The sequence below is a fragment of the Myotis myotis genome, unplaced genomic scaffold (genome assembly GCF_014108235.1).
Source record: "Myotis myotis isolate mMyoMyo1 unplaced genomic scaffold, mMyoMyo1.p scaffold_m19_p_13, whole genome shotgun sequence".
Lineage (NCBI taxonomy): Eukaryota > Metazoa > Chordata > Mammalia > Chiroptera > Vespertilionidae > Myotis > Myotis myotis.
This window is the reverse complement of record NW_023416317.1, coordinates 58,529,044-58,542,847: the sequence shown is the minus strand read 5'-3', so window position 1 is coordinate 58,542,847 and position 13,804 is coordinate 58,529,044. Positions and strand designations below refer to the sequence as shown.

The following is a 13,804-nucleotide window of genomic DNA, read 5'->3' as shown; positions in this document are numbered from 1 at the left end:
GCGGGGCCAGACTCAGCGGCGGGACGGGGCGCGCAGGGCGGGGCGGGGCGCGCGGGGCGGGACTCAGCGGCGGGGCGGGGCGGGACTCAGCGGCAGGGCGGGGCGCGCGGGGCGGGACTCAGCGGCGGGGCGGGGCGCGCGGGGCGGGACTCAGCGGCGGGGCGGGGCGGGGCGCGCGGGGCGCCAGCGCTGGACGCGGGAGCTCGAACCCACGCCCCCTGCACCTCGGGCCGGTGTTGGGGCTGCGGACGCACGACAGGCTCAGGGTGTGGCCTGAAACAGGCCCGGAGGGGAAGGGACAGGGTGGGGCTCGGCCCCCCGCTAGGGGCGCCCAAAGCGATGAGAGCCCGGCGACCCAGGGATGGATTTCTTCTCAATGTTTGAAGCAACCGGTGTGGAAGGTCTTCAATTTTTATTCTTCCGTGTTGTCTTATTTTTTCCTCTTACGTGTTGTTTCCCTCCCCCATTTTTTTAAATATATGTTATTGATTTTTCACAGAGAGGAAGGGAGAGGGATAGAGAGTTAGAAACATCGATGAGAGAGAAACATCGATCAGCTGCCTCCTGCACGCCCCCCACTGGGGATGTGCCCGCAACCCAGGTACATGCCCTTGACCGGAATCGAACCTGGGACCCTTCAGTCCGCAGGCCAACGCTCTATCCACTGAGCCACACCGGTTAGGGCGCGGCCCCCCCCCCCCCCCCCCCCCCCCCGCGCGCGCTTTTAATTCCCTAACACGTATGTGAGTTTAGGTCCCCTTTAGAGATTTTACCAACTGGGAAAGTATGATTTGTTCATAACCCAACACTGTGACAATTTGACTATTAGTTAATCATCAGGAATTGTGCATCCCCGCCTCAGCCCACACAACCCCCACCCTCATGGCAACACTCCTCATACACCTTTGCCCTGAACAGAAAAATAATATTGTTTATAGGTCGGCGCTCAACCATTGAGCCGCACCAGCTGGGCCAGAAAAATAATACTGTAGCTCTAATTACAAAATGGTTTGATTTTGAAAGTACCATTTTCTATTAGTTGACATTTATCATTGCTGACACTTGTACTCAAATTACCATTTTACATTGTATACTAAGTTGGTGGGGTGCAAAAAACCTGTGATTATATTAAATCGGACCTCTAAAGTGCTGGATGTGCTTCTTACTACTTAGAATAGAATGTTTGTATTACTTTTTTCTTTCGTTTTTTTCTTTCTTCTGCTTTTACTATTTTTTTCTCTTTTGATAAACAATGTAAGTTGCCTATTTAGTAAATATTGTTTGGTTTGGTTTTTGCTTTGTTTTGTTTTTGTTTGTTTGTTTTGTTTTTTGTAGTATTATGAACCAAAGAATATAAATGGAAAAAGTAGTTTCAGTTCAGATATTGCTTAAATACTATTTCGATTTATGAGAGCTAAATGTTTTAAAACTTAATCATATTTAAGTGGAAAAAATATTTTCCCCATAAATGCATTCAAAATTCTAAATGCAGTGGGATGCTTTGATGATGCTAATATGGGAGAAGTGGGCCATTGTATGGCCCAGGCTCCCTCGATTCTAACATGCACCCAAATAGCATGCAAAAAAAATTTAGTAAATAAAAATGCTTTCCCCTTTGTAATACTGTAAGCAATAAAAAAATAAATAAATAAATAAATAAAAATGCTTTCAGGCACATTTCAATTTCAGATAAACAACAAATAATTTTTATATGTCTCAAATAGTGCATGTCATACTTATACCAAAAAAATTTGTTGCTTATCTGAAATTTAATGATAATTAGGTGTCCAGAATTTTATCTGGAAACCCTCCACCCAACCACCAAGGAGCAACTGCTTACTATGCATGAGGTCTTATTTGGGGCTGATTTAAATGTTTTGGAATTAGTTAGAGGTAGTAGTTGCACAACATTGTGAATATACCAAATGCTACTGAATTTTTCACTCTACAGTGGTTGATTTTATGCTCTGTGAATTTCATTTCACTTAATAAATAAGCAGATAATAAATAGAATATATATAATATAGAATATTACATATAAAACAAATATAATTATTCACTGGTAATATGATTCTTCTTTTCCTGCTCATTCTTTTCTTTCTTAATCTTTTTAAAAATTGATTTCAGAGAGGAAGGAAGAAGGAGAGAGAAATAGAAACATGGATTGGCTGCCTTCTTCACACTCCCTACTGGGGATGGAGCCCACAACCCAGGTATATGCCCTGACAAGGAATTGAACCGGTGACATCCTGGTTCAAGGGAGGATGATCAACCAACTGAGCCACACCAGCCAACCAGTAATATGATTCTTTATGTTGATAATCCAGAGAAATCCTCAGATAAACTATGGGATTTGGTACATTTTATAGGCTACATTGGATCACTCCAAAATTTATATGTTGAAGTCTTAACCTCTAGTACCTCAGAAATAACTGTTGCAGATAGGACCTTTAAAGTGGTAATTAAGACAAAATGAGGTCATCTGGGTGGACCCGAGTCCAATGTGACTGGTATTCTTATAAGAGCCTAGGACAGAGACCTGCGCGCGGAGGAAAGCTCAGGACACTGCAAGTAGGTGGCCAACTGCAAGCCAAGGAGAGAGGCCTCGGAAGAAACCACCTGCAGACCACTCCGTCTGCTGTTGAGCCACTGGGCCTGTGGCGTTTGCTGTGGCAGCCCAAGCAAACTAATGGAACAAGTCAGTTTCATAAGGTCAGTTAGATACAAGGTCAATATAAATATCTGCAACCACACAAATGGAAGTAAAAGATACCATTTTCTTTAACATTAAAACTAAACAAATATTTAGGAATAATCTAACTAAACTGTATAAACCTCTATATAGAAAGCGATAAAAATTATTGAAACTAAACACCTGAAGAAATCTTCGTGGACTGCCAGGCTCAATGTGATACAAATGTTCATGCCAACTCCTCTTCGAAGAGTCAATGTAGTTTCATCTACATCCCAACAGAATTTTGGGGAAATTTAGAAATTTATTTAAAAACTACATGGAAATGTAAAAGATCAAGTATAGGCAAGATAATCTTGAATATGAAGGTCAAGGGTCGAGCACTTGCTATGCCAAATATCAAGGACTATTATAAACTTACAGTAATTATTAGGTACATTCTTGTGCTCCTTTATGCTCTTAGGGCTCTTGCCCCTCCCGGCAATTGTCCTATTATTCTCCTTATAGGTCTCATGATGAACAACCTTTGGCTCCCAGTAAACTACCTCAGCCAGTGTCCAGTGACCACCAACATCTGGCCCCCACCTGCACTTGGTCTGACCAGTTGCTCTGCCTGACCCTAACAAGAGACATAAATATCCAGCTCCCTCTACTCTGCCCTGCTGATGCCATTTTGGTCTCAGGCCTTCTGCTAGCAGATGTAACAATCTATAATAATAAAAGCGTAATATGCTAATTAGATCAGAGGACCTTCCGAATGAAGCCAGGACTGTGAGGGAAGCCCGGATCCTGGGTGCCAGAGGGAAGCGGTCCCAGCAGCCGGGGAAGGAAGGCCTGCTCTTGCATGAATTTCGTGCATTGGGCCTCTAGTAAACTTATAATTCTTTACCCCTTTTGGCCTCATGCGTTCCCCCTTCAGCGACCCTAACAGTAATTAAGACAGAGGGGTATTGGCAGAAGTAGACCAACCAAACAGAATAAGGCATAAGAACACAAGCTCACAAACACACAATCAATTGATTCCCAATGAAAATGGTGTCATAGAGCAGTAATATAAGAATGATTTTTTTTTTAAATAAATGGTGCTGAATAGAGCATGGAGTCAATAATACCATAACTATGTAAGGGGACGGATGGCTACTAAACTTACTGTGATAACTTCATTAAGTATATAAATGTTGGATCACTATGTTGTACCCCTAAAGCTAATATAATATTGTGTATCAACTATAATTAAAAGTAAATTAAAATAAATAAGTGGTGATGAACCTTTGTATCGGTCCACTGCAGGGGAATACTCTACAGCAATGAATACGAGCAAACTTCCACAAACATCATAGATGACTCTCACCGACATAAATTTGAGCAAAAAATATATACAGTTTCAAATCCACAGAAAAATAAACCTATGGGATTAGAAATCAGAAAAGTAGCTGGCTTTGGGGAAGAGGGGATGGTGGTTGTGAGGAGGCCTGAAGTAGATTTCTGGGATTCTAATAATCTTCATCTTGACCTGAGTAGTGGTTCCATGATGCTCACTTTGAAATAATTTATTAACTGTAACCCTTATTATCTTATACGAATGTTTTTAGGTATTTGTTTTCACTTTCTATTGCTGTGAAATTTCACAAACTTAGTTGTCATCATTTATTAGCTCACGATTCCCTGAGCTCAGGAGTCCAGCCTGGCTGGGCTGTCTGCAGGGCGGGGCTCGCCTCTCAGGCCCTGGGACCCTTGGCCTTCAGAAGCCTTCTCACCAGAGCACTTTCCGTCATTTCTGATTCAGACACTCCCCTCCCTCCACTTGCATTCAATCCACTTCAAACCTGGGAAGAGCTGCGAGGAATGCCTGGATGTAAACACAGGCGAGATCCACTTAGGAGGCACTTTCAGCGAGATTCTCCAGGTCTTGTGGAACCAAGTGGAACCCGCTTGCCTTCCCAAGTCTCACTCCTGGGAGTCTGTCTGCCCATCCATCTGTCTGCTGGGGCCATTGGCCTCAGAATCAGGAAGTGACTGCCCTCTCCCAGTTAGCAGCTTTTTGATAACATTAAAATGGCACTTGGCATAGATTACTGGGCTTATCTTATCTGGGTGGCAGAGGGTGGGAGGGAGAACTCTGTCTCCTCACGGTGCTCAGCACAGAGGAGCTGGGGAGTCAATATTTGTTGAATTTGATTGGAAGGAGAAAAATTTTGGTGAGAAAGAATTCTAAATCGTAGTCATGCCTGAAACGCTAAATCAGACTTCTCCTACCCTGACTGACTTCCAGTGAGTGCATCAAGCTTGTCTTATTTCCACGGTAAACTCTTGAACAAGCTGCCCTGAAGTCAGCATTGCTTCCGATTCTTGGGAGTTGTTTCTCTTTCCTCTTTGTTGGATTTCCTGGCTCAGGACAGGAAGGGCTTCTCAGAGCTAATGGCCTGGCTGCTTCTCCCAAAACAAGCCAGTTCAAGTTCCTCTAAAGCTTTCTGCCAAGTCATAGAACAAAGAAAAGCAGTTGACCCTTGAACAACACGGGGTGAGGGGCACTGACCCCACGAGCAGTTAGAAACCCACATATAATCTGTGACTCCCCCAAAACTTAACTATTAATGGCTGATTACTGACCAGAGGCCTTACCCAGAGCAAAAACAGTCCATTAACACATTTTGGTATGTGCTATCTGTTATATACTCTATTCTTACAATAAAATACACTAGAGCAAAGAAAATGTGTAAGAAAACTATAAGGAAGAGAAAATACAGAATTTATGAGAAGTCACATATAAGTGGACCCACACAGTTCCAATCCGTGTTGTCCAAGGGTCAGCAGTACAAGCATCCCGTAAAACACAGGGAACAATGCAAATACAAACAACAATGAGATGCTGTTTTTCACATACAAATTAGCAAAAAATTAAGAGGCATTGTAGCCAGCTGGTAAGGACATGGGGGGGGGGGGAGGGAAGAAAGGGAGGGAAATTAACTTGGACAGGTTCGCTTTTTCATCAAGTGACTCCAGGGCTAGAGATTTACCAGCCGATGCCCTCTCCAGCACTCACCAGGATGCATGTCCACGGGAGTTCACTGCGAAATGCAGGAACACACCAACTGTCCATTCACTGATGAGATAATTTATGATGTGTCTATAGAGGAATTCATACAATACACTCCCCCACTCACACACACACACACACACACACACACACACACACACACACACACACGTGGTCCTCTCCCAAGCCCTTCTCTTCCTTCCACCCAGTTTATGGGACAATGTAGCTTTCAAGGCACTGGGTTGAGCTTGCCTTCCCCACTGAGATTGCAAATTTGCAAGAGCAAAAATACGTCCTTCTAAACCCCAGCACCAAGACGTGTGGCAAATGCTGTTTAAATTCATTGGTGAGAACAGAAAGCCATTAACTTGTTAATGAATGGGCGCGGTTTCATCACAAGCTGCTGGGTGCTGAGGGGGTGGGGTCAGAGGCCCTGCCATCCTAGCTGGAGGACGCCACAGCCCAGCCTGAACGTTCCGGGAACAGTGACAGGTAAGACACGTGCGTCCCAGGAGTTCGATGGTAACAGTAGCCTTGTCCCTGACAACCTCATCATTGTACTGCAGCAGTGGCTGTCCTTTTGGTTAACTCTTTAGTTGGGGTTTAATTCTGTATGTTCTCGACCAAGCTAACATCTATCCCATCTCCAAATGTGTTTTCTTCCTTGAACCTTAGACACGGGAAGTCTGTCTTTTGACTATGGTGTTTTTTGGTTTGACTGTTCTTGGTTGGGCGGGTGGTTTTAAGCCAAATGCTTACTTGTGTGATTTTACATACAGCTCTGTCTCCTGGCCCAGTTCTTAATGCCCCCTTCTGAGGGCAGTACGAGAACTCCCAAGGCCAAGAGTATCTGTTGGGAGGAGGAGGGCTGCCTGGGTCTGGAGACCCCCACTCCAGTGTCTCCTACCCCCAGGCCTGGTGCTCTGTGGTCTCCGACACAGAACTCGCTGGCTGGAGGCTGGGGGGGGGGGGGGGGGGTGAGGGGGTGGGGGACGACACTGTCATTCCCACAGTGACCGAGCAGAGGTGTCCAGCAGCCATTCTAAAGTCACCAGCCACCCCCACTCAGAGGCAGAAGCAAGAGTTTGCAGTTACCTCAATGACAATGTCCTTTCTCCCTCACTACACACGGGTCACCTCTCACAATTGGGTCCGGACCCCAGAGCCCAGCCCTTAACAGGGACAAGGTAAACACATTAAATGCCTGTTCAGTGAACGGCCTGTGGGTCCCCAGCCCCATAGCAAACACCTGGCCACTCAACACCAGAGCCCTTCCATCTGGAAACCGACCAGGCTCTGTCTGCCCTGCAACCACTCGACTTCCCCCGCCCTCCGCACCCTGAGGACCGCAGTCTCCTCAGCGAGTTCCGTCCTCAGGTGAGGGGCTTGGTGGGGCAGGAGGCTGCCAGCCTTGGGCTGGGGCTCAACTCCCCCAGCGCCAGACTCGGGGTCAGTCTCTCCCCCTGAACATGGGGAGGCCTGTGCCAGGGTCCCAGTTCAAGTTCTAGAAGTCCCATCACAGCCCCTTTGGATAAGGAGGTGCTGCTGCTGCCTGCCCGGCTTCCGCAGAGAAGACATGTAAACCCACAAATGGATTGTGGGCACTTTCTTTGTTTCCTTTAAGCCTCCCTGCAGCTCCTGGGGGTGGGGGGAGCCTCCCAGGCACTGTCCTCCCCCACATCCGGCTTCCAGCCTCCAGCCAAGTCCCCGACCCCCCAGGAAGGTCCGCCCCCCAGGAAGGTCCAAGGCACCGGGAGCTGGAGGGCCCAGTGAACATCTGCTGGCTGTTGGATGGGCTGCATCTGCCCTTGGCTCTCATGCCCCCCCCCCCCAATAAAAACAGTTCCCTCCCGAGGGGAGGTATGGGAGCAGACAACGCCACCCCCCCCCCACCCCCCGCTCCGCAGGGAGGTGCTTTCAGCTTGGCCTCTGGTCTCCCCCCCCCCCCCCCCCCGTGACACCAGAATTGACCCCAAGTTCAGGTGTCCTGTGCCACCCTCCTCTCACGGAGCACAGTGCTCCAGTGTTTAATTTGTTACTGAATGCGTCCAAGTCACAGGTAGCTCCTAAATGTAATTTAATCCTAATTTCCAAAGTCAAAGGCTGGCGTTTGCCTAACCTCGCCAGCCTCACGGTGGGAAGCTTTTGTGTAAGTTCCTTTCCCCACCTGTCCAGGGCTCCCTCCTTCGAGCCCAATTTGAAATTCCAGCCCGGGAAGAATTTTCCGTCACGTGTGGTCAGGACCCCCTCTGGGCCCTTCCTGACTCTGAACTTCTGGCTCCTTTGCAAGCTTCCTAGGCTCTCGCCCACCTCCCCCCCCCCCCCCAACTAACTCCCCACTGCGCCCCTGAGTACCTTTCTTAGGAAAACAAGGATGAAAGCAAATTTCAAGAATTAAAACTTGGCAATAAAATATCAAACGCCTTGAGAACCCCGTACGTGGTGTTTAGAATTTCCTGATCAAAGCAATTACTTTCCACCACTCTTCCAACCTGAATCGCCCGACTGGCTGGTGTAATTGATTCGCCTTTTTCCCCAAAAAAAGTAAACGCGATATTTTTAACCCACAACTAATAGGCATTAGTCCTGGTTAACTCCGGTCTTAAAAGATCCGCCTTTTCCACTCGCTCTTTGTTTAGGTGGCTTTTCTGCCTCTCGTCCCCTCCGTGGGGAGCTTTAGCACTGTCACTGGTGGAGGTCCCCGCCTCCCGCCCAGCCAAGGGAAGAAAGGAGAATCCCGGGAGGCTGAGCCCCCACCTCCCACCGGTTTCCCCAGACATCCTGGCTCCAGCTTCTAAGGCCTAGGAAACGTGTATTTCTCACCAGGATATTTTTATGTTTTAAATTCCCATTTCTATGTCCGTAAACCGATGTGTCCTTTGGGTGCTTTGGCAAGGACTGAATTGAAGCCGCACTGACATTCCCCCTGAGTTGTCCAGCGCTGTGGCCGTGAAGATGGACAGCTTCCCCTCCAGGTAGGTCCCCTTTCCTGCGAGCCTGTGGTGATGAGCTGGCAGCGTAGGAAATGGTGCCCGAGCCCCTCGTCTGATTTCATTTGCTCAAACCTTAAAAGAGCTGCCAGCAGTGCGCTGTGCTTCCCGAGAGACTGTGCCTTTACGACTTTCCATCAGGGTCGGGCGCTGCCTGGGACTCGTGTGTGAGAAAAGGTCAAAGTTGCAACCAAATTAAAAATCTGCTCCTGAGAAGATGAAAGACATAGATTCAATATTTGCAAAACCACGGGCAGCAAAAAGAATAGTGGAAAATGTTTTTAACCTGAAAACCTTTCAAATGATTGTTTTAAATGAAATAGTCAGCAAAATGTGATTTTGTCAATTACACAGAAAATGTCACATATAAAAATTATATGAAGGAGGAAAACATGTGAAATAGATGATCAGAGATTTACACCGACTTAACTAAAGGTGCATGTGAGGGCAGAGCCGAAGAAGTAGTAGTACATCCTGAAGAGAGGGCTGTTGGGTGGCTTCCGTTCTCATCAGTTTTCTTTCTGCTGTTGCATGGCCGGTATTTCAACGGAACGGGGCGATGGGAGGAGATGGAGTCCAGAGGCTCCCCTTAGCGGTCTGTGTCTGTCCTGTGGGAAGCCCGAGTGTGAACGCGAAAGCTTTTCTTCGCTCTGTTTTGCTGAGTGTCTGACTCCCCTTCCTAGGCTGCTTCTGATCATGGCCGTTTCCAAAGCATTTGAACTGGAATTAGTTGCTGGTAAGAGACTTTCGGTTCTTTGGGTCACTAGCAATTTTACGGGCCGATGCACAGACTCCACGAGTTGATTTTGTCACTAAGGGTTGGGCCACCATGAACGTCCGTCACAGGGAAACCTGGCCTTCAGAGCGGGCAGCCTTCGGTCCCAGGAGGAGCCTGCGATTCGTCATCGGCCTTTCCAGTTGGTGCCACCCGTGAGAATCCAGGACAGTAAGAGCCGCCTGCCTCCGCTCTCCACTGTGGGGTGTCACAGCCGGGCCCTTCTCCCGCTTTCTGTCTTTTGATCTTTCACCTGAGAGAGTGGGAACCTGCTCTGGAGCTGGGCTGGTGCTGGGACAGGTTTTCATTGTGGAGGGAAGACAGGCAGTGTGTGTGCACTTTGCGTCCCTGGAGTTTCCTTCACTGATTCCACTTCACGCTGGGGCTCCGGACACCACCACTGGCCTTTGCATGAACAAGATTCTCTGCTGCCCAGCAGGGGGCCCAGTGGTTGAGCACTGACCTATGAACCTGTGACCTATGAGCGTTTGATTCCTGGTTGGGGCGCATGCCCAGGTTGTGGGCTCCATCCCCAGTGTGGGGCGTGCAGGAGGCAGCCGATCCATGATTCTTTCTCATTATTGATGTTTCTATCTCTCTCTCTCTCTCCCTCTCCCTTCCTCTCTTAAATCAATAAAAATATATTTTTAAAAAACGATTTATCTGCTCAAAGGCAGGGGTATCAAAGAGAACACTAAAAACCAGTCTTATTCTTGAGGTCTGTGATGTTTAGACCTCTGCCCACACTTTCGGGAGGCCACGCCCTTGGTGCTGCACTAAACTTTGCTCACAGGAACTCCGCTCTCCCATCCCTCCACCCTCTCAGCCATCTCTCATCTTTCAGGTAAGGAGCTCAACAAAACCTGCTGCCTGAACGGGGGGACCTGCATGCTGGGGTCCTTCTGTGCCTGCCCCCCCTCCTTCTATGGACGGAACTGTGAGCACGATAAGCGCAAAGAGTAAGCCCTGAACTCGGGGGGGGGGGGGGGGGAGGAGAAGTGAGGACTTTACGTACGTATGTGTCACCTTATGCGCTCCTCTCAGGAACTGTGGGTCTGTGCCCCACGACACCTGGCTGCCCCGGAAGTGCTCCATGTGCAAATGCTGGCACGGCCGGCTGCGCTGCTTCCCTCAGACATTCCTGCCCGGGTGTGGTAAGTGGCGTTGCCCTTTCGGGTTGTCAGTTGCTTGTGGGCACTTAGCTAGAGGGGTCTCTTGCCTTACCTCGTGGCTTGCTGGGGACTGGCAGCCGGAGTTCTGCCGGTAAAAGTTTCGAGGACTGCAGGCGGGATGGTGATCTCAGTGACCTTGGCATTTCGCCCTCAGTGTCGCTGGCTGTGCTGCCTTTCGGATCGAGAGCTATTCCAAGTCTCTGAGATTTTCTAGTACGTGACCGTCTATTGAGGAAAATAAACAAGAAGGTTTGACCGCTTAAAACACCAAGAGACTTTCCGGTGTTCCTTGCCTTCAGGCAGAGAGATGCAGACAATCTCCAGGGGGTACAGCTCAGTTAGTAGCCACCCCAGCAGCAGGGCGGGGGCACCCAACTCCAACTAATGCCCTTAAGTTACACCAGGGGTTGGCCCCACTCTTGTCCCTTAGGAACTATGGGTCCAAAGAGGTCCCTGCACAGACCCCCTGGTGGTTGGTCTGAGGACCCTTGCACCTTGTTGATTGGCATTGACTTGAGGAAAACAACGACAAGAAGGTGGACATGAGAAGGCTGTTGGGTGGCTTCCGTTCTCATCAGTTTTCTTTCTGCTGTTGCATGGCCGGTATTTCAACGGAACGGGGCGATGGGAGGAGATGGAGTCCAGAGGCTCCCCTTAGCGGTCTGTGTCTGTCCTGTGGGAAGCCTGAGTGCAAACGCGAAAGCTTTTCTTCGCTCTGTTTTGCTGAGTGTCTGACTCCCCTTCCTAGGCTGCTTCTGATCATGGCCGACCTGACCGGGTTTCTGGGTCCACCCAGGTCCAGGGGCCTCTCGTAGTTCCACCCCTGCAGGTGTTAGAAAGTGAAAACATTCAGTCCACAAAGTAGGTAAAAGCGGTTGCTTCATGTGAGGACAAGATGGGACCCCCCCCCCACCACCCCCGATCCAGGCTGGGACGTCTTTCCCTTTTGCACCCCTGCAAGTTGGGCCCAGGACAGGCATTTGCTAAGTGTGAGTTGAATGGTTGGACATGAGACCAAAACATGCTGTGTCCTTGTCATCAGAGGCTAGCCACGTTCTGCTGACCCCTGCAACTGAGGGAAGATGTCACCGGCTGGGGTGGGTGAGAGCACAGGTCCAGGGAAGGGCAAGTTCACAGTCGGCCTGTGGCAACTTCTGTGGAAAGATCTGTCAGGAGTCTGACTTTGTGTGGTCAGCACTGTTGATCCCATGAACACCCTGTACTCAAATGTTGAGCCCAACTAGCTTTGGGCTCGTGTCCTTCTGCCACGTGTGTGGGCAGCAGGACCTACTGCCGGAGGGATTTCCTTTCATGACCAAATGTCCCTCCTTCCAGATGGCCACGGGATGGACGAGCACCTCGCAGCTTCCAGCGCCCCAGAACTAATGCCATCCGCAGGCGCTGCTCTCATGCTGGCTGGCACCTGCCTTGCTCTACAAAGTTCATATTAATCGACCTTTGTGTGCAACATTTGTCGTGCAGACTTCGTGACCTGTCAAGGCTGTCCCTCCAACGTCCTGGGAGCTGATTACTTTTAGTTGCCTTGAAGTAGTGACTAGATTTCCATCATGGTCCCTGACATTTCTTACAGGACAGAAATACCTCAGATATCGCAGGTGTGGTTCCAGGCCACTGCAGTGAAGCGAATATTGCAATAAAGGGAGTCACACAAATGTTTTGGTTCCCAGTGCACATAAAGTTATGTTTACACTATACTGTAGTCTATTGCATGTGCAATGGCGTTATGTCTAAAACAATGTACATACCTTAATTTAAAATATTTTGTTTCTGAAAATTGTTTACCATGATTTGAACCTTCCGTGAGTTGTAATCTTAGCAGGTGAGGGGTCTTACCTTCAATTTGTAAAAAACAAAAACACAATATCTGTGAAGCACAATAAAAGCAAAGCACAATAAATGAGATTTGCCTGAACCAACTACTTATTAGGGGTACTGGTTAATAATGTAAATTTTTTTCAATGGATGGAATTACACATGTGTTGATATATATGCGATTCGATATGTATGCTATTTTGTTGTATTGCATTATTACAGTTAATAATGAGGATTAATTATTAACCGGTTAATAATGTGGATTGACCATTTACCGTTTAATAATGCGGATTTTGTAATCAAAGAACACATGATAATTTCAAGAGAAACATCCAAAGTGCTTTATTCAAAGTAATGTCCATTGCTAGCTACACATTCCCCCATCTTTCAGGTAATTTGTGGAGACCTTCCCAATAGAACTTTTCTTGTTTTGAGGCAGACCATTCAGAGACCCGATTTTCCATTTCTTCGTACGTTTTGAAATGTACGTGTGCATTTCAAAAAGTGCGTGTGCCATCGATCTGAACAAGTGGTCATCTGAAGGAGCAAGGTCTGGTGAATACGGCAGGTGGGTTAATACTTCCCAGGCAAGATCTTTTAACGTGTCTTTAACTGGTTTGAAGTGTGTGATGGTGGGTCATCATGAAGCAAAATTACTTTGCCGTGTCTTCTGGCCCATTCTGGTCACTTTACGATCAAAGTGTGGTTCAAATTGATTATTTGTTGTCGTTAGCGATCAGTATTACCGGTTCCACCTGGTTTTAGAAGCTCCTGATACACCACACCTTCCTGATCCCACCAAACGCAGAGCATTGTCTTCTTTCCGAAGCGATTTGGCCTTGCAGGCGATGTTGATGGTTGACCTGGATCAACCCATGACTTTGTGCATTTGGGATTCTCAGAATAAATCCACTTTTCATCGCCAGTCACAATTCGATGCAAAAAAGACTTTCTTTCGTGCCATTAATGCAACATTTCACTGATGATTTTTCGGTTTTCCATTGTCTTTCGTTCAGTTGATGTGGCACCCGTTTTCCTTCCTTTAAAATCTTTCCCTTTGCTTGTAAACGATCGGAAATTGTTTGCTGAGCAACGTTTCATCTTCCTGCAAGTTGTTTTTGAGTTTGACACGCATCTTCATCCAATAACGCTTGTCATTGTTGGTCTTCAAGCTTTATCAGTTGAACTGGACGTTCTTTGTCTTTCACATCGAAATCATCACTTTTAAAGCGTTTAAACCAGCAATCACAAGTACCTTGAGATGGAGCATGTTCACCATAAGCTTCCCAAAGTATATGATCACTT

The 13,804-nt window shown here is 47.7% G+C and overlaps 1 protein-coding gene across 1 annotated transcript; it reads left to right on the top strand.

The window, feature by feature from the left end:
• The first annotated feature begins 9,409 nt into the window (after nucleotides 1-9,409).
• TDGF1 (teratocarcinoma-derived growth factor 1) lies at nucleotides 9,410-12,117 on the top strand. The gene is made up of 5 exons (XM_036333856.1): nucleotides 9,410-9,455; nucleotides 9,537-9,665; nucleotides 10,339-10,453; nucleotides 10,539-10,648; nucleotides 12,002-12,117. Exons 1-5 carry the CDS (start codon nucleotides 9,416-9,418, stop codon nucleotides 12,115-12,117), a joined length of 510 nt encoding a protein of 169 aa, XP_036189749.1. The 5' UTR covers nucleotides 9,410-9,415.
• Nucleotides 12,118-13,804: the final 1,687 nt, after the last annotated feature.

Coding starts and splice junctions, on each gene's coding strand:
- TDGF1 (XM_036333856.1), top strand. CDS start 9,416: ATGGCCGTTTCCAAAGCATTTGAACTGGAATTAGTTGCTG. Junction 9,456..9,536: donor TGAACTGGAATTAGTTGCTG/GTAAGAGACTTT, acceptor TTTGTCACTAAG/GGTTGGGCCACCATGAACGT. Junction 9,666..10,338: donor ACCCGTGAGAATCCAGGACA/GTAAGAGCCGCC, acceptor CTCATCTTTCAG/GTAAGGAGCTCAACAAAACC.